The sequence below is a fragment of the Talpa europaea genome (genome assembly GCF_964194135.1).
Source record: "Talpa europaea genome assembly, chromosome: 1".
In the NCBI taxonomy this organism is placed as follows: domain Eukaryota; kingdom Metazoa; phylum Chordata; class Mammalia; order Eulipotyphla; family Talpidae; genus Talpa; species Talpa europaea.
Window position 1 is genome coordinate 7,354,350 of NC_140073.1, and position 18,998 is coordinate 7,373,347.

At 43.7% G+C, this 18,998-nt stretch overlaps 1 protein-coding gene across 1 annotated transcript; it reads right to left on the reverse strand.

Annotated features, from left to right (window-relative positions):
- Window positions 1-66: 66 nt before the first annotated feature.
- On the reverse strand, window positions 67-18,010 carry MS4A14 (membrane spanning 4-domains A14; the record flags this gene model as incomplete). The annotated part of the gene is made up of 6 exons (XM_084254352.1): window positions 67-90; window positions 9,247-9,345; window positions 11,953-12,102; window positions 13,063-13,113; window positions 15,719-15,847; window positions 17,873-18,010. The coding sequence occupies 6 exons, from the start codon at window positions 18,008-18,010 to the stop codon at window positions 67-69; spliced, it is 591 nt and encodes a 196-aa protein (XP_084110478.1).
- Window positions 18,011-18,998: the final 988 nt, after the last annotated feature.

Consider the following 18,998-nt stretch of genomic DNA (forward strand, 5'->3'; position numbering starts at 1 on the left):
ATTGCTGTGGTTTGTCTTGGAATTATAGAACCGTAGAGTCACACAGTCACGGAATCTCTGGACCAGTCAAGTTCTCAAGAACGTCAGTGACTAAAAGGAGTAGGATAGGGGGGCCAGAGGACCTGATCAACATCCTGATTCAGTCAGGACCCCACTGAGACATTGGGCAAGTCACATCTTCCCGGTTCCTTCTCTGCACATGAGCAGGTTGGGCTAACTGACCTGCACACACGCTGAAATTCCCCAGTGAGTGTCATGAACATTCATTCCTGTTCTCTGTCTTCAGACAAATAGAGGACAAAACCTCTCATCCCACAGAATTGATAAGCTCCTTCTTGAAGTACACACAGGGTCCCTTCAGTCTGTCGACTTTGGTCTTTGTCCCCTTTGAGCTGTGAACAAGCCACCCCCAAACACAGTGGCTTAAAACTACTGCCGTTTGATTTTGCTCACGATTCTGTGGGTCACATGGGCTGTCTACTGATCTGGTCCAGCTGAGCGCTTCTCTGCCGGGTTTTCTCATCCATCAGCGGTCAGCTGTGGGTGTGGCCGCACCAGACTTTGGGGTGGCTTCAGTCGTCAGGCAGTGGGTGGGCTCTTGGCACGCCTCTGATTCACAAATGTTTCTCAAACCTCTACCGAATGTCCTTCTGACCTAAGCAACTTGCAGAGCCAGCCCCGATTCCAGGGGAAGGTAATTGACCATATTTTCCTGGGAGGGTCTGTACTGTTATATGGCAAGGACAGGCGCAGGGAGGTGGACTATGTCCATTTATATACTGCAGCTTGTCATCCTCTTGATAAGACTGGGTCTTCCTAAATCAAAAATCCTGATGTAACAACCTCTCGCCACTTGCCTGTGAGAAGGCTGGAAAGGACCACCCCCTTCCAATTTTTCTCTAAATTTACCTTCTCTTGTTCAATTTTTCAGACATAGAATCCTTAATGGTCTCCCATGAATCATGCTAAACCCGGTGCACCCCCCTCCCCAACGGTCCAGCTATTATCTTGGAAGAAGCAAGTAGACATGAGGGAAGGGAGCCGCCGGAGCTGCTATTTTGCTAGAAATTTGGAAAACGTGTGGTCTCAGCCTCTTGATTGCCTGCTTCTGTGGCTTTTGTAGTTTTTCACGGCCTGTCCGGGCTTCTAGGTATGACAACTCTTTCCCTCACTGTGTGGTGATACAGGCCACCACTAGAATCTTCTCTGCCCTAGAGCAGTGTCAGCACACCATGGCCTATACAGCATATTTTCAAAAGTAATAACATCAAGCTTCTACAGCATCTGCACAGTCAGGCACTTGGGGTTTCCCACTGGCTCTCTGCTGACATCAAATCTCTAGTTCCTGTTCTGTGCCTTGTGTGGAGCTATCAGAACTTCCCTTTGAGACTAGCCAGGGAATTTTTCTCTCTAAGAGCAAATGTACTTGGTTTTATGGGTTCAGACAGGACTTTTACCCCTTTGCTCCCTTCCACACCCCTCAAGAAATAAAAGGCATGCAGTAGACTGCTGGGCTGTTATAACAAAATGCCATTCACAGACAGGGTGATTTAAACAGTGGAAATTTATTTCTCACAATTGTGGAGGCTGGAAGGTCCAAGGTCAAAGTGCTAGCTGATTGGGTGCCTGGTGCAAACTCTCTTTTTGGCTTGCAGATGGCTGCTAACTCACCACATCTTCACTTGGCCTTTTCTCAGTGTGTGTGCGGGGAGAGAGAGAGAGAGAGAGAGAGAGAGAGAGAGAGAGAGAGAGAGAGAGAGAGAGAGAGAGAGAGAGAACTCCTCCCCAGTGTCTCCTCTTCTAACCCCATTATGAAGTCCTCCACCCTCGTAACCTCACTATTGCCCCCCAAAGGCCCTGTCTCCAAATCGCATCTCATTGGGGTTAGGACTTTGATGGGTAAATTTTGGGTGGACACAATAAAGTCCCTAGTTGGGAGATAATTTGTATAATTCAGAATAAAGAGATACTTGGTTGGCATAAAATAGATGAAACTGATGCTATGAGCAGCAGCAATTGCCAAGTAGAGAAGTGTACAGATGTCTCCTATGCCTGCCCTGGGCCAGATGCTCTTGCAAACCCTGGAGGTACCAGTTATTTCGTCTTCACAACAATTCCATGCTGGCTATACTATTCTTCATCTCTTATCACTGAAACGGAGGCACAAAGATTTTAAGGAACTTTACCACAAAGTAAAGTAGTGTGTCAGAACAGAAGTATGAACCAGCTGGTTTGGATTTAATGCTGTGGACTCGGTTTGATACTTCAGAGCTTTGCCCTGAGGACCTAAATATCTCTGTGTGATACATAAAACCTCGTCTCTGACCTGCAGATGCACTTCTGAATCCTAGGAGAGGGCAGAGGGCTAGAACAGCACCAAGGAGACTTATCTGGGAAAGGAAAGGCTTATCTGTGTGTGTGTGTGTTGGTGGGGACAGCAGAGTGAGAGATAAAGGTTCCCAAATGCCCAAAGTGTATCTTGTGAATTGATGGTTTAATAGGTAAAAAGGACCTTCCTCTGGACTCTGTGATCCACCACTAGCAAGATTACCTTTTTGGGAATGGGATACCTACCTGCTCTCTAGGCTTCTGAAGCACAAGGGAGGCATTACTTCAACAGAGATAATTCTTTCTAAAGAGGATCTCTGAGCTGCATTAATGTAACAATTTAGTTCCTTGCTAATTACAGGTCTCGAAAGTTTAGTAAGGTCTTTAGTCTAATTAACTATACTATACCAGTGTCATTTCCTGGTTTCGGTATGGTGCTATAGTTATCTGTCAAAGTTCTCAATGGGCTACTTGTTATGATACTCTTGGATGAAAATGAAAACACTAACTTGATATGTGCCCCCCATGTTTATTATGGCATTATTTACAGTAGCCAAGATTTGGAAGCAACCTATGTGTCCACTGATGGATGAATGGCTACAGATGTGGTATAGATGCACAATAGAATATTATACAGTCCTGAAAAAGGAAATCTTGCCACTTATGACAACATGAATGGACCTCGAAGGCATTGTGTTAGGTGAAGTAAGTCAGAAATAACAAATGCTTTGTAAGTTCAGACATATGCAGAATCTAAAACAAAAACAAAAAATGAGCTCACAGATGCAGAGAATAGGTTGATGCTGTCAGAGGCAGGTTGTGGGAGGTGGGCAAAATGAGTGAAAGGGGTCAAAAGGCACAAACTTACTGTTATAAATTAACATAGGGGAATGTAACATACTGCTTGGTAACTTTAGTTAGTAATGTATTGAATTAAAAAAATAACTCTGGAAATATGAGAAACTCAGAAGCCAACAAGGCTGCAGCAAGAACAGGTGGTTAATGATTCCAAGTGTACCAAAGAATCAAGGAGAAAGAAGACACAAAAAAAAGTATTTAGGCTTGGAGGGTGGAGGGCACCTGATGGCTCTCGATCACGCAATTTCCTTGGCCCACTGAGGTTGAAATGATATGACCAAGGTTTGTAAAGTTAGAAACAGGCATTAAGAAAGGAGTTAGAGCCTCTAACTCCTAAGAGTAAGAGACTCTTACTCTTTCTACTATAGCATCCGCGTCTCTGTCCCTCCCTGCTCCCCACGTGCTTGTCTCTAAGTATATGTTTCATTCTCTCCGTTAAATTCTCTACATTAAATTCTGTGTTCATCACCACATTCTATCTCATAAATAACAGGAAATTTAGAGTATCTACCCTCAGTATAGTTGGGGAGCTCAGGGGGTTGAAACAGCGAGGGAGAGGAATGGTAGTGCTGATTCTGATTCCTTGCTGACTCTCTTGGCTCTTAGCCTGCGTGAGTGTCCTCCCGGTTGACTCACTGAGCTGTCATACTCAGAGGAGGGATAAGTGCTGTAAGCGCCACAGGAAAGTAGGTCCATTAAACACAAAGCTGTGAAGCAAACTGGTGATCATGAATCAAAACTAACATTGATTACAGAGTTTAAATGTGAATTATTCCTTCACCCCCCAGAAATTTCCATTAAGAGTGTTAATCTTTGGTTTGTTGCCATTTTATTTTCATTAAGAACAAAACCTTTGGGTGTTCTGCATGCCCTTCATTTTCACGTGTGTGAATACGGTAACGGCCAGCTGAGGTTGGAGGAGATGATACTGGTTTTCCCCATTTTGGTTCCATATTGGAAGCCACATGGTATTTGGATAGATTCTGCGTGTTAGTCAGAGTCTTCAGATTGCTCCTTTGGATAGCATGAGGTAGACGTCAAAGGCAAATCATCTTTGTATGAAGAGGAGCTGACGGAAATGTTTTGTCGCTCATTGCGTTCCGAATCTGTATTGGACAAACAGGTTTGCACTGAGCTTTGACCAGAGGGACAACGAAAATCTGACTTCGTGTCTTCGAATTGTAGGTCGCCTAGTCTGATGTCTCTTGTTTGCGTATCTTCTTTTTGGATCCTTTTGGAAGGAACATCTTGTTGATCCTTATCTTGATAGAGACTGTATGGAAATGGGATGTTCTGTAATTGCTGATTTGCGTGTTGTCGAGCTACTATGCGCGCGCCTTGGGCTTCTTCGAACAGAGCTTTCTGCTGCAGGAGTTCTTTCTCTAATAGAGCTTCGGCTTGCCAGTCTTTGGTTCCCACATTTAGGGACTGCAGCATTTTTTGTTGCAACTCTTGTGCTTTCCAATCTGTGGTTTTCCAGCTTTCAGCTATCCAGTTCTGGTATTGTTGCAAGTCTTGCACCCCCTTGTCTGGAGCTTGCCCGTCTGGGTCTGGCTGCTTTGGAGGTTCCTGCTTTTCAGCTTGCTCTTCTGCATTTGGCCAGTTTTCGTATCTGTCCTCTTGAGTCGGCTGTTGCTCCTGTTCAGGAGGTTGCTCTTCACTGATCTTGGTCTTCTCCTCACCCTCCCCACTTGGAGGTTGCTCCCGTAGGGATTGGTCGCTTTGAACCAGGTAATACTTAGCTTGCTCATCTGAGGGCTGCTTTAAATCTTGCTCTACTTGGACGTACTTATTTGCAGAATGTTTCTTTGGCGACACTCTGCCTCTGTATTGCTGTTCTAGGGATCTCCTCTTTGGATGGTGCTGATCTTTGTCTTTATCAGTTAAGGCATTCTGTTTTGAGTATTTTTTGCTGTGGTGTTCTGCTTTATGTTTCCAGCCTTGGGTAAGCAACATTACTTCTGATCGAATGTCTTGATAGTCTATATGTGTACCTTCCTGGTCATCATGTAGGATCTTTTGTAGTTTCAGATCTGATTGCTGCTCTACATGTTGCACACTGTCTGCTAACAGGATATCCTGGGTTTCAATCATCATGGCCTTTGCTGGCATGGACTGTAGTTGGTATAGTGGATCTTGGGATGCTCTGTCTTGGAATGCTCTGCTTTGGGTTGTTGTGTCTTGGGATGTTCTGCTTTGTGATATTGTGTCTTGGGATGCTCTGCTTTGTGATATTGTGTCTTGGGATGCTCTGACTTGGCATGCTCTGTCTTGAGTTGTTCTGCCTTGGGTGGTTATGTCTTGGGATGCTCTGCCTTGGGTTGTGTCTTGAGATGCTCTGCTTTGTGATGTTGTGTCTTGGGATGCTCTGACTTGGCATGCTCTGTCTTGAGTTGCTCTGCCTTGGGTTGTTGTGTCTTGGGATGCTCTGCCTTGTGTTGTGTCTTGAGATGTTCTGCTTTGTGATGTTGTATCTTGAGATGCTCTGGCTTGGCATGCTCTGTCTTGAGTTGCTCTGTCTTGGGATGCTCTGACTTGTGATGCCCTGACTTGGGATGGTCTGTCTTGAGATGCTCTGTCTTGGGATGGTCTGACTTGGGATGCTTTGTCTTGGGATGGTCTCACTTGGGATGGTTTGTCTTGGAATAACAGTTCTTGGAATGGCTTGTCATCAGAGAACATGGAAAGAGACTTTTTGATTTGGGATTTTGAGACTTCTGATAGCAACTTTTGTACTGACAGGGTTTCAGCTGACAGAAATTGGGATGATGATTCTTGGCGTGGGAAAGCTTGGAGTTGTACGTTATGGGATGAAACAACTTGATGTTGCAAGGATTGATGCTTTGATGACTGGGTTTGTGTTTCTGGAGGTTGTCCAATACCAGATTTTAGGTCTTCATCATCAACTTCTTTAGATTTCCTATTACTTCCTGAGAGTGTTTTCAGTAATGTGGAACGTGAAGATTTTATCCCAGTTTCTGCCTCAGAAGGTTTCGAAGGTGAAAGATTATTTTTTTGTTGTTCATTTAGCAAATTTATGGAAGGCATATAATAATTATTGCTGCTTTTCTTTCTTGTCTGTTGGCAGATTAATGGACTTCTTGCGAGTCTTAACTTGTAGAAAGTATATCCTCCAAAGAAAACAGGTTGTATGTTTATAATCTCATCATTCCTAGAGGAAGTCTCTTCTTGAAGCTCAAATTGTAATACAGCATTTTCATCTGTTACAGATAGTTCACTATCTTGAGCAAAATCAGAAGGCAAGAAAAACACTATCTGAAAAGCCAAGGGGGTGAGAAAAACATTACTATAACAGAAACATGTTTGATTTTTTTCTTTGTGCATTCCCAAACCACTTTATCTCTGTCCTAAGACAGCAGATGGGAAATAACATCTAGATGGTGAGTCAGTAAACAAATACTGACTTGGTCATCACATCACTGATTTCGTTTTGGATAAGGCATCCCCTCTATTATCTCAAATACTGAATTGGAGAATTTGATTATCTGAAATATTCTCTCCATAATAATATTAAAAAACGGGCCTCCCCTGGTGGCACAGCGGTTGAGCGCTGGGCTGCAAAGCTGCCCACAGCCTCTGCAGCACCAGTTCGATCTCCGGCCACCGGAGGAGGGTCCCACATGGCGCGCAGACCTCTCCTGCCACCTGCTGCTCCCCTCAGCAGTGTACTTCTTCGTCAGTCTGCCTCTTCTGCTCCCCGCTCTGGCTCTGGTGAATTCTCTCACCCTCCCGCGCTTCTAACTGTACCCAGTGCTTGTATAAATAAATAAAATAATTTTAAAAAATAATATTAAAAAATAATTAAAAAATAATATTAAAAAACTTCTAAGACATTTAAAATCATCCATTCAATGCTCATGTGTTCAGATTTATAATCATTGATTGGTCACCTATTAGATGAACTAGATGCTGGAAGTCAAAGATAATTAGATGTTGGTTTTGTCCATAAGGTGCTTATAATTCTAGTTAGAACAGTACCTAAATAGCTAACAAGGGGCCTCCTGGTGGCAGAAGGGGTTAAGCCTCAGCATTATGAAGCTATCAGCAGCCACTGTAGCATGAGTTCAATCCCCAGCCAAGGAGCTGACCCACATGGTGCAGCAGACCCCTCAGCAGTGTATTTTAGTAAATCTGCCTATTCAGCTCCCTACTCTGTCTCAGGTGAATCCGCTCACCACGCGCCCCTCTCCCCCACCTCTGGCCTTTGCCCCAGCTCTTATATGCATGAATAAATAAATCTTTAAAAAAATAGCTAACAAAATGTTGTTTGGTAAATGCTAATATAGGAATTGGTACTGAATGTCTTGTGGGACTGCAGAAGGTGATATAATTCTGAGAGAGACAGGAAATGCTTCACAGAAGGGGTCTTATTTGATCTGTTTTGATGGTTAAGTCAGAATTCCTCAGGCTAAAAGATGAGGAAAGATGATATGAAATTCCCAGTAGCAGAGTGGAAACCGTGGGCACAAAAATGCAAGGTGTGGTACAGCAAAGTGTGATGACAGTGGGTGGTGAGGTACTGGTAGATGGCAGGTGCTAGAGATGAACTGATTCTATTTTGTCCTTGTTGTCTTGTTGAAACCTGGTCACCAGGTGATTTTATTTTAAGGTGGGGCCTTTGGGAAGTGATTAGATCATGAGGGTGGAGCCTTCACAAATAGGATTAATGCTTTTGTAGTAGAGATCCCTGACATCTCCCTTGCCCCTCAACCTTGAGAGGAGAGAAGATGGCTGTCTATGAACCAGGAAGAAGGCTTTCAACAGACATTGAGTCTACTGATACCTTGACTTGAACTTCCCATTCTCCAAAACTCTGAGAAATATTTTTTGTTAAAGCCACCCACCCAGTCCAGGGTATTTTGTTATAACAGCCTGAATGGACTAGGATACTAGGCTAGGAGATCTGGTCTTTCCTTACAAACAAGTGAGATATATTGGAATTTTTTGAACAGCTAAGTAATAGTATCTGATACAACTTTTAGTCAATGGTTCCAATTCTTTGTAATTTGTTCCAGGTGATCAAAAAAATGTCCATCAAGAAGCAAATGGATAAACAAATGGTGGTGAATGGTGAACCGATACGTAAAAGGAATGGATTGTTCATTCCTGCAGCAGCATGGATGAATTTTAAAAACATGTCACTGAGTGAACGAAGCCAGATACAAAGCGTCCTCACCATTCCATGTATATGAAATTGGAGAAAGTAAAAACTAATCGAGGAAACTGATCTATTGACTGCAAAGAGATTCAGGGAAACTTCCAGAGCGATAGGAACTCACTCTATTTTGATTGTGATGCTAATTAAATAGGCGTATATATATATATACGATTTGTCAAAGTTCATTGAAGAGGACACTGAAAATGGGTGACTTTCATTCTTGGTAAATTATAATTCTATGAAACTGATGTAAAAGAGAAGAAAACACCCAACAAAGCTTGCAACCAGGATGATATTTAGAGGGCAGACTCTGGAACCACGTTACTTGAGTCAGAATTGTCATGTCCTGTGACTCCGGAGAGGCTACCTTTGTATCTTTGTTCTTTCATATGTAAAATAAATGTTTTAATAGTTTTGTAAGTAGGTACTAAGTGATTAGCATAATGCCCCACATTGTAAGCATTCAGTAATTGTAAGCTATATTAATTAATGTAAATATATATATATCTATTAAATATTTTTCCTTTACTGCCTCCTCTTTGATGAGGGAATTACCTTCCATACCCTTATGGCCCAGGTAAAAGCTCCCCACATTCAAGTAATAGGGGTTCCATGAAGTCTGGTCTTTGGTGTACTTTGGCAGGGAGCTAAGGACTATGTCTGACTGAAGATGACTGTGACTAGGAGGTAGGGCATAAAGGAAGCACAGCTGTCTCAAAGGGAGGAATAAGCCCGCAATTTTAAGCTTACCCCCACCCTGAACTTCTTAAATTTAGAAGTTTTAGTTCAGCCTCTAAGAATACTGTTCCCCCACCCATAGGCCCAAAGTCACCTTGGAGAGTCCCATTAGGAATTTATTCTTATAAGGACAATGAACTCACCTCATTTGACCTTGTCCAGCACTTGCTTTTAAAGGAGGCGATAGTCACAGAGATGCTGAGCTCCACAATGCTGATGATCAGTAAGACTGCCAAGATTCCCTACAAATAATGAGAATCAGTGTATGGCATTTGGAATGAAAGCGGTATCATTTTAAAGATATAAGCCAAGGACCAGTTACACACTATGACCACGTCTGGGAAAACTATTTTTTTAAAAAAAAAGATTTATTTATTTATGCATACAAAAACTGGGTTACAGGCCAGAGATAAGGGGTGGTGGTGAGAGGATTCACCAGAGACAGAGTGGGGAGCAGAACAGGCAGATCCATTTTAGATGTCCCTATAGCCAGCAGTGATTGAAAGAGAATGAATTTTCTTCTTAGGCCGTTCTGATAAGCAGGGTAACAAACTCCTGTAGGAGTCTGGCAACTATCTTAAATGAGTGCAACAGGCATGGGGGCAATAAAACAATAGCTATGGTGGGCGGTGGGTGGGGGGGAGTATGCCATTTTTCACACTCTGGTTTAAAGTGACCTTTAGATAAGAAATGGCTTGGTACAAAGGCTTAGACTCTGCAGACAGACAGAGCTGGGTATAATTGGGTTCAAAGTCAACTTAACCTTGGGCCAGCGATTGAATCTCTCTGAATCTTGGTTTCCGTGAAATGCCTCTGAAAGTGAGACATTTGTTGGTAAAATTGAGAGGTATAAGGAGCTCACTGTAAATTTACTGGCTTTAGCTGTTGAGCAAGACAGACCTAGTGTTATTTTTGCAGAACTTACAGCATAGAAAAGGAGGTAGACATTACAAGTTACACATTTATGGGTCTCCCCAGTGGCGCCGCGGTTGAACGCTGGGTTGCAAAGCTGCCCGCAGCCTCAGCAGTGCTGGTTCGATCCCCAGCTGCTGGCGAGGGTCCCACATGGCACACAGACCTCTCCTGCCACCCGCTACTCCCCTCAGCAGTGTACTTCGACAGTCTGCCTGTTCTGCTCCCCACTCTGGCTCTGGTGAATTCTCTCACCCTCCCACACTTCTGACTGTACCCAGTGCTTGTATAAATAAATAAATAAATCTTTAAATAAAAAAAATAATTAAAAAAACAAGTTACACATTTATTTACTTAACTAAATTGAGAGAAGTACTATGAAAAAAAATACTGGAAGCCATGTACTCTCTGACCAAGTCTGCACCAGGAAAGGGTAGAAATACAATTGGAAGGCCCTTCTTAAAAAAGTGATATTTATGGATGGAACTGGAGGGGTAAGTAAAATAAGTCAGGAGAAAGACAAATACTGTACGATTGTGCTTATATGTAGAATATAAAGAAACAAAACAAGAGTATTTGCCAACATATGGCATTTGGAATGAAAGTGGTATCGTTTTAAAGATAAAAGCTGGGTCTTCCTGGTGGTACAAGGGATTAAGCACAGCACAGTGAAGCTGCAGCATGAGTTCGATCCCTGGCCAGGGAGGTGACCCACAGGGCGCAGCAGAACACCCCTGTCTCGCCCACTGCTCCCCTCAGCAGTGTATTTCAGTCAGTCTGCCTGTCCTGTTCCCCACTCTGTCTCTGGTGAACCCTCTCACCCTTGGCACCTCTGGCCTGTACCCCAGTTCTTGTATGCATAAATAAATCTTAAAAAAAATGCAGATAAAAACTGAGGACACCAGTTTACAAAACCAAAATAAACCCTAGAAATCTGACTACAGAACTGAGATTCCTGGGGCAGGGAGGGAATAAATGGTGGGGAGCAGAGGCTGGGAGTGCCCAGTGGGCTGCAGTGGAGGACTAGGGGTGTCCTGATGGTGGGGGTGGCCTCTTTAACATACATTTGAAGAGGTGTGATCCTATTCCCCTAAATCACAGAGTGTTGTTTACCAATGTTACATCAGCAACAACAAAATTACGATGTTTAAACTGAGATTAAAGACTGAGAAGTTAATTGGGTAGGTGGGAAGGAACAGACACTGGGTTGGGGACCATTTGAAGCAAGAAGCAGCTGTGGACCTGGGTATTTGATACATTAAGGAACTCCAGGAAGCGGCAGGAGTGTTGAGTGCGAAGGTGAAAGCCTGAGGACAGAGCTGGGAAGGCAGGCGGGCTAGCTGCTGGAGGGCCTTGGAAGCCCTTTAGGATTTGGGTCTCCATTCCATGTTTAAAGAAAGTTATTGAATCATGTACTCAGATTTGCATTTTAAGTGACTTTGGCCACCGTGTAGACTGCCAACGGATTGGTCTTTGGCAGAGGTCAGTCCAGGAGACAGGTAAAGTCCTCTGTGTGGATATGTTAGCTTATTTATGAAGTTTGGGTTAGGCAAGGCATGGTGGCATTCCACAAGTGAGGTTTCAGAACAGATTCTCCATGATTCTATGTGCAGGGACCAATTTAATTTAAACCATCCTTACAACAACCCAAGGAGGTGGATATTCTTGTTATCTTTATTTTCCATTGGAGAAAAACTGAAGTTCTGAGGAGATAAAATGCCAGACCAAAGTCACAATGTATAAGTGACAACAGTAGGCTGCAAATCCAGACACTGTGGCTCCCGATCTCCTCAAATGTCAACCTGCAATATGTTTCTCAGTGGTCTTTTTAAATGCCCACATAAATTCAGTTATTGGAGTCAAAATGAATGAACTGAAGCATTGTAAACACAGGTCAGGTGAGATATGTCTTCAGAGCACAGAGTGAGGCCACTTACATTGTAAAGACTTCTACCGATCTCACATATTCCATCAGGGGAAAGCAGCTGGCAGTACATGTGCTGGTATTTGTAGCTGATAATGGTTAAAACGATGCCAGCGACAGCTGCCAAGGAACTGATAACAGTCATGGCAGTGGCAGATCGTCCCTGGAAAACAGTTGGAAATCAAAAAAGGAAATAAAAACCAAACCAAGCCAAAATACCTTGCAAGAAATTTTCAGTGCTTTTTTTTTTTTCCTTTGCAGATAAACTTCAGGAACCAATTTCTCCATCAGATGGATGTGCTTGAAAGGCTTGATAAGTAAAACTGGGATTCATCAATGTCTCAGGACAAAGCAAGGTTTGGGGGGTACCAGGGAGCCAAGAACGAGAGTGGGTGCTCTGCAATGAATGCAAAGAAAATGTTCATTTTATCCTACACCATCTTTCAGAAACGGAATGAACCAATATGTTAGCAATGATCTCAGTCTTGTCATTAGACTTGGAAACCAGGACCTCCGAAAAGGTAACTAGTCTCTTGAAATTTCAATTTCCATCTTTAAAAATGAGGACGATGTCACCTGATTTTAGAGCAGCATCTACTCATTCATTTAGAAGACATCGCGACTGTGCAGCAGCCCTGTGCCAGGCCCTGCCTGAGACCTCAGAGCCACAAAGACAGATACTCTAGCTGAGGCCCTGCCCTCATGTGGCTTCCACTCACGCCCACGGAGATTCAAACAACAACCAACCCAATAGCTAATATATTTATATTTACAGTGGATAGCAAATTTGAAGTAAGTTTAAAAGTTTCCTTTCTTGACCTCAGTGCCCAAATATTCCCCGGGGTGGGGTGTGGTGTGGTGGGGGGGGTGGAAGCCACTCCCCATCAAGAACCACTGCAGTAGAGGAAGTAGAATGACCTCCAGTAAGGAGTGAATCTCTCCGTTTTCTTGACCCAGGGAAACCCGACTGAGGCAGGATGGACGACCAACGGCGATGCTGGCAAACAGGAATGGGCTGAATTGAAAAGCTGCCAAGTGAAGACTTTCCCAGGAGATCTTTTATTTAAACTTTTATATGCTAAGATAGAAGATTTAAACTTATGTAGAAGTCAGAGTGACTTACCATACATTTCTCCATCTTATTGTTTGCTGAGAGGTGTCCTGCAAGGATGAACTGTTGAGAAGAGAGCGAAAGGTTAACCGGTAACGCGCTTACCGCCTTACGAGGTAATTTCCTCGGCAGATTATACTGCACTCTGTGTTTCTGTGATTATTTTTTTTAAAGATTTATTTATTTATGCATACAAGAATTGGGGTACAGGCCAGAGGTGTGGGGGGTGAAAGGATTCACCAGAGACAGAGCAGGAGACAGAACAGGCGGATTGACTGAAATACACTGCTGAGGGGAGCAGCCCAGGAGACAGGAGAGGTCCGCCTCGCCATGTGGGTAGCTCCCTGGCCAGGAATTGAACTCGTGCTGCAGTGGCTGAGGATAGCTTCACAGGTTGTGTCTTAACTCCTTGCTCCACCAGGGAGGCCCTGTGTGTCTGTGATTATACTGCCGTCTGTGTGTCTGTGAACAGAACATCTGTTCATTCCATGGGGGGCAGGAGAGTAGGCACTGATGTCAGAAAATTCACAGTGCCAGGAGGCTCCTTGCTAGAGGCAGTTGGAGGAGGCAAGTCCCTCCCTCCCTAAGGTCCAAAAGCCCAAGATGCTTGGCTCAAGTGGGTTCCAAAAGGAAAAGAAATTCTGGGCACTGGGCCTCAAAGAGGGGAGGGTGAGCTGTGTCTGCCCGGAGTGGACAGGGGGACCTTCTCAGCTCCATAGGGGGGGCTGCTATCTAGTGTAGCGATTTCACTTGCTTCTTTCTTAGGAACATAGAAAGCATAGTACCAGTTAACGAAAATGAGAACTCAGTCATCCAAGAGGATCCATTTATTTATTTATATGTATGTATTTATATTAATATTCCAGGCATGGGAACCTCTCCCTCGGGAGCTGATATTGGAGCTTGGGGACATCTGAGTGCTGGATTCCAAGGACTTAGAAGTGACCCGCAGTTTGTTGTTGTTGTTGTTATTAGTATTGATTGAGGTAACACTGGTTTCCAGCAGAGGTACAGGATCCCACCTGTTAGATGTATGCTACCAAGGCAACCACAGTCTTTGAAACCACCCCCTCCTAGGATCAACATCCTAGCTAAGCAACACCCCTCCATGTCCCGCTCTGCCACCACTGGCCAGGGCACCATATTTCCTGCCCTGGATCTCGCTGTCTCCTCCCACCTGATCTTCCCGGTTGGCTGTTATGGTTCTTGAATTCATTTCCCACCCAGAAAACACATGCTATTTAAAACATAACAAGTCTTCAAATGTCACTTCCCTCTTTCCTTGCTGTCCTTTAGTTTCACATTCTCCGTGTGCCCATAAGGGCCAGCCTCCTCTGCTTCCAGGCCGCCTGATGGCCTCATTTTGTGCCTCCACCACTCGCTCATCTTTCTATTGCTCTTTCTCACATCACGTCCTTGCTGGGCTCCTATTTTGTCTTTGCCAGAGGATGATTTCCTCCCACCTCACTCGGCCCACGCCTGCGAGCACTTCCCTGACCCCCACATGGGTGAGTCCTCCATCAAGCCCTCGCACTGCACCTGGGACTCCGCTTAGCGCGCTTTGCGTACATACCTAACAGCATTTGTAGCTTCTTTAGTAGGTGACAAACCCTATTTAATTAGAAGAAAAGCAGTAGGTGCTCAATAAATACCTTTTCAATGAGAACAAATTCTGTAATATAGACACATTTGTGAAGCTCTACTACACAAACTCACACAGTGTTGTAAACCAAGGGTAAAGCAATAAAACATTACAAAGCACTACGCCAGGGCCTCATTAATTTTTGTGAATGCAGATTACACAAAATCACCCCAGGAAAATTCTGTTGTGAAACAGGGAGGAGAGAAGGTGGTGTTTGATGGGCTGCCCTGTGGCATGTGGAGTTTGAAAATCATCATCAAGAGAATATTATTCATATTTGCAAATAAAAACACTTCTAGCTGTGTGAAAATGCAGATTATACAAAAGGTGTGGGATAGTTATGTTTATCAAAAGGGAGCGGAGTTTTTCACAGAGATGGAGTTTCATTGATTCTTTCACTTGTTTATCGAATCATTCATTCATGCCTGAGAATGTAATAGCAACTAAAGCCAAGAATATTCTTGTTCTCCTGGGAGTGTGCTACTAGAGGAAACGCTGATAACTCTACCCTTAAATATTCTGGCCCCAAATAGGAAGCAGGGGTTGGATGGAAATAACTCTGTACTAAGAATTGTATTTATAGTTTTGTGAGTGACGCACAACATAGTCTCTGGGGAGAATAAGGAGGTTGAACCATAGCAATCATCTTAAAATTATCCTTAAGCCTTGAGAGTCTGACTCTATAGCTAGTATAAAATTATTAGTTTTTCTCAAACTCCATTTTCATATTTGCAAAGGGGAAAGCTATTTGCTCATTCAATGTCTACATGTTGAAAACATGCTGAAGAATGTCAGGAGAAATGACATACAGCACACACGGGGCTTTGGAAACTTGTAAACACTGACCCTGAAGAGCGGGTGTACCATGATGATGGTGGTGCAGAGGCCTAAGGATCACTTCTCTTGCCATGAATGGGTTGTTCAGTCTCTTAGGGGACCTTTGTAAAGGGTTTTATCCCAAGACTTGAGGATTTCAAACCAATCTTAATTATAATTTCTCAAAAGCTCCTAACTGACAGTACTTACAATAAATGCACCCCAGAATGGATATCCTGTGAGGAAAACGAGAGGAAGTTTTTGGGAGAAACTGATGAAATTATATAGAAATATAGTTCCGATGGCCGCCATGACCAGGGCTAGCAGGATCTGGATAACCTGTGAGGAGAGAAATGGGCCATGAAGTCACAGGGGCCCCAGCTTCTGGGCACCATCCCGGCCCCTTGGCCATCACACCTCCCTCCATCTGACTACCTTCTTCTTTCATTTACTAAGCACTCTCAGATATTTAGGAAGAAGGTGTGTCCTTCCTCATTGCACACACCTGGGCCCTTCAGATTCAAACCCTCCCTTCATCCTTGCCCCACCATTACATCCCCTGGTGTTACCAATTTATTTCATATCACACAGGTAGAGGCCGACTTTACTCCTACATTGTAAGTTTCTTAAGACCAGAGACTGCAAACTATTCACTTTGGCAACTGGCCCTTTTGAAGCACAGGCTCACCCGCCAACACACATTGTCCACCTTCGATATCTGCTTTGGAAACTGAGGCTCAGCCCAGTTCTCTAAATGCTTATGAACGGTGGGATATATACTCAGTGGAATACTACTCAGGCATTAAAAAGACAAACTGTGCCTTTTGAGACAAAAGGCATGAATTTTTTATGGTAGCCAAAATAAGTCAGAAAGAAAAAGATAAATATCAGATGGTCTCACTTATATGTTGAATATCAATAGACAAAAAAAGGTCAAGAAAGGTGAAAACTAGCAGCTGGCCATAGATCTAAGGCCTACAGCAGGGGATGGGGAGGGAGAAGCATCAAAACCGGGGAGGGAAGAGCACAAGGGACTGGGGTGATGGTTTATGGGTGATATGGTGGTGGGAGAACCGTGGGGACTATAACAATGTAAAAAAAATGAATAAAAAGAGAGGAAAAAAAGAAAAAAAAATGCACGAGTCTTCAGGTGAGGATGCTAAGTGAAATGAGCTAGAAAGTGAAGGTTACTGGTGGTTTCCTCCATGTGTGGAATATAAATAAAGAACACAAATGGGTGAAACACAACAAAAAATAACTCTAGACTCTAGAAAAATAGGTGGTTACCAAAGAGGAGGGGAGAGAAGGGGGGAAGGAGAAGAGAGGAGAGATGAGCATGTACTGGCTTTGGGGGGCCAGTGGAGGGTGAGAGAAGCAAGTGCATATGTTCAGGTGGGAAATGATCCCCCAATTGTGTAGTTTCATAAACCATTGGCAAATCAATGAAATCTGATTTAAAAAGTTCCTGTTTCTGAGGCTTGCTCTCCAGGGCAGAGACAGCGGGGAGAAGCTATGTCTCATCTCTTCCCTGAGGGCCGACTAGAGATGAGTGACCCAGCGAGCTGACAGACATACCTGTTAGCTGCCCGCGGGGAGAGGGAGAGGGAACCGGGCGGGCTCACAGGGTCAGCGGGCACAGCTCCCCTAGCCATCTGTGATTTTCTCCTCAGGCCACACCTTGGTTGTACTAAAGATGGAATCTGTCTGCCCGGCTGCCCCTTAGGTGTGTTTCTGGCTGCGTGTGTATCCATCTGGTTGCCCACGCTGGGACTTTGCAAGGTTTTCAAAGAATTCCCAGTGCCTTTGATGGCACCAAGGAGAAATTTAATTTCTCCAGTGGCTTTTAGATCCAGGGGAGGTGCCACCACACCCTGAGGTGACCACTTCACCAGATGCCTGCATCCCCTTGTCAGGGTTCAAAGACAGTACTAACTCCTCATGAAACAGCTCTAGGGGTGCCTCAGGGTTAGGGGAGTTATGAATTACAGCTAAATATCCTATTTCTCAGCATGAAATACCATCTCAGAAGCACTTCTAAGACATGGGGTGAGCTGTGTATTTCTACACAGAACTTTTTGTTTATTAAACTTCAGGGAAGTGACGTCCTGGGCTACAGGCTGACCCTTCTGATGATCCAATTATTTCCACAAACAAATGACTTAGAAATACTTAGAAATACTCATGATTAGTCAATACTCATGATTAGAAATACTCATGATTCAGCAATAAGGAGAGGCTGAAGAGAAGAGTCGATGGAAAGAAGTGGAGCTAGCCTCCTTTTTGAAAAGCATTTCTGCAGACACCCATGGAGAAATGACTTCTTTTCTCATTTCCATGATGACTCAAGAATGGGAGGGAACTTACCCCCAAGACATTCGGCTCTCCCTTCAAGAATTCCAGCAGAGAGCTCTGAGGTCCAAAAGGAATTGCTGTCAATATGGTTTCATTTGGTTGGACAGTGATGGCATGGGTCGATTTTTTGACCCTGGAGGATGACTCCATGATTCAGAGGCAAGACCCTATTAAAAGAATGAGTAGGTGAGCATTGCAGGCCAAATCATGGTGTCCCATCAGTTTCACATGGAGTCCTAAGCAAAGAGCCCCCAGCAATCACCCTCTAACACACCAGAACTCCAGAATCACAGGCATTGAGTCATAGAGTCTTAGAATTCTAGAGCACCTCTAACTCCTTGTCCTCCTGGCAAAGGATCCAGTTATCCAGAAGACTTACCCTCGTGTCAATTTATTTTTAAACAGATGTAAACACCAAGTACATAGATGCTATAGGTAAAAATGAACCTTGTCTCTATTTATGAAACACAAAAGAAGTAAAACTTAGAGACCATCCAATATATTCCAGGTGGCTTAGAAGGTGTTTTCCTTAAACACGTATTGATGTTTATCCTTTTAATAATTCTACAGTGCTGAAACTGGGGTAGGGAAAGATTAAGATGCCCAAGGCCACATACCAAGGGACACAGGCAGGAACCAAACTCCACTTGCCTGTCTCCAAAATCTTTGCTGTTTCTCTTTAAAAATACCATGCTTCCCACCTCTTGCAAAAGCTTTCACTTAAACCTGATGAATCATCCCATTCAATCGTTCCTTTTGTAGTATAAAATTCCTTTTGTTGTCGTATGTTCCTCTGTAGTACAAAAATCAGATAAGAAGGTGCAGGATCCAATGTAGCTGCCACTTAAACACAGCAGGTTTTAGCTTTCAGAAAGGCAAGTGAGATTAATTGCACTCAAAGTTTCCCTGGTTTCAGCTACCCAATATGATAAAAACAACATAAATGCCTTTTGGAATTTTGTTGTCCAAGTCAACCCTTTATGTTCCTACGTGTTTTAGGACAGTAACTACTAAATCAGAAGGATAAAGGGCTCCATGAAACAAAACACTATGTACAAATACATCATTTCCTAGCTTGTGGCGCTGTGGCTAGCAGGGGCTCCTCGTCTGTGGCACTCCTGGCACTTTGGACCCGCTG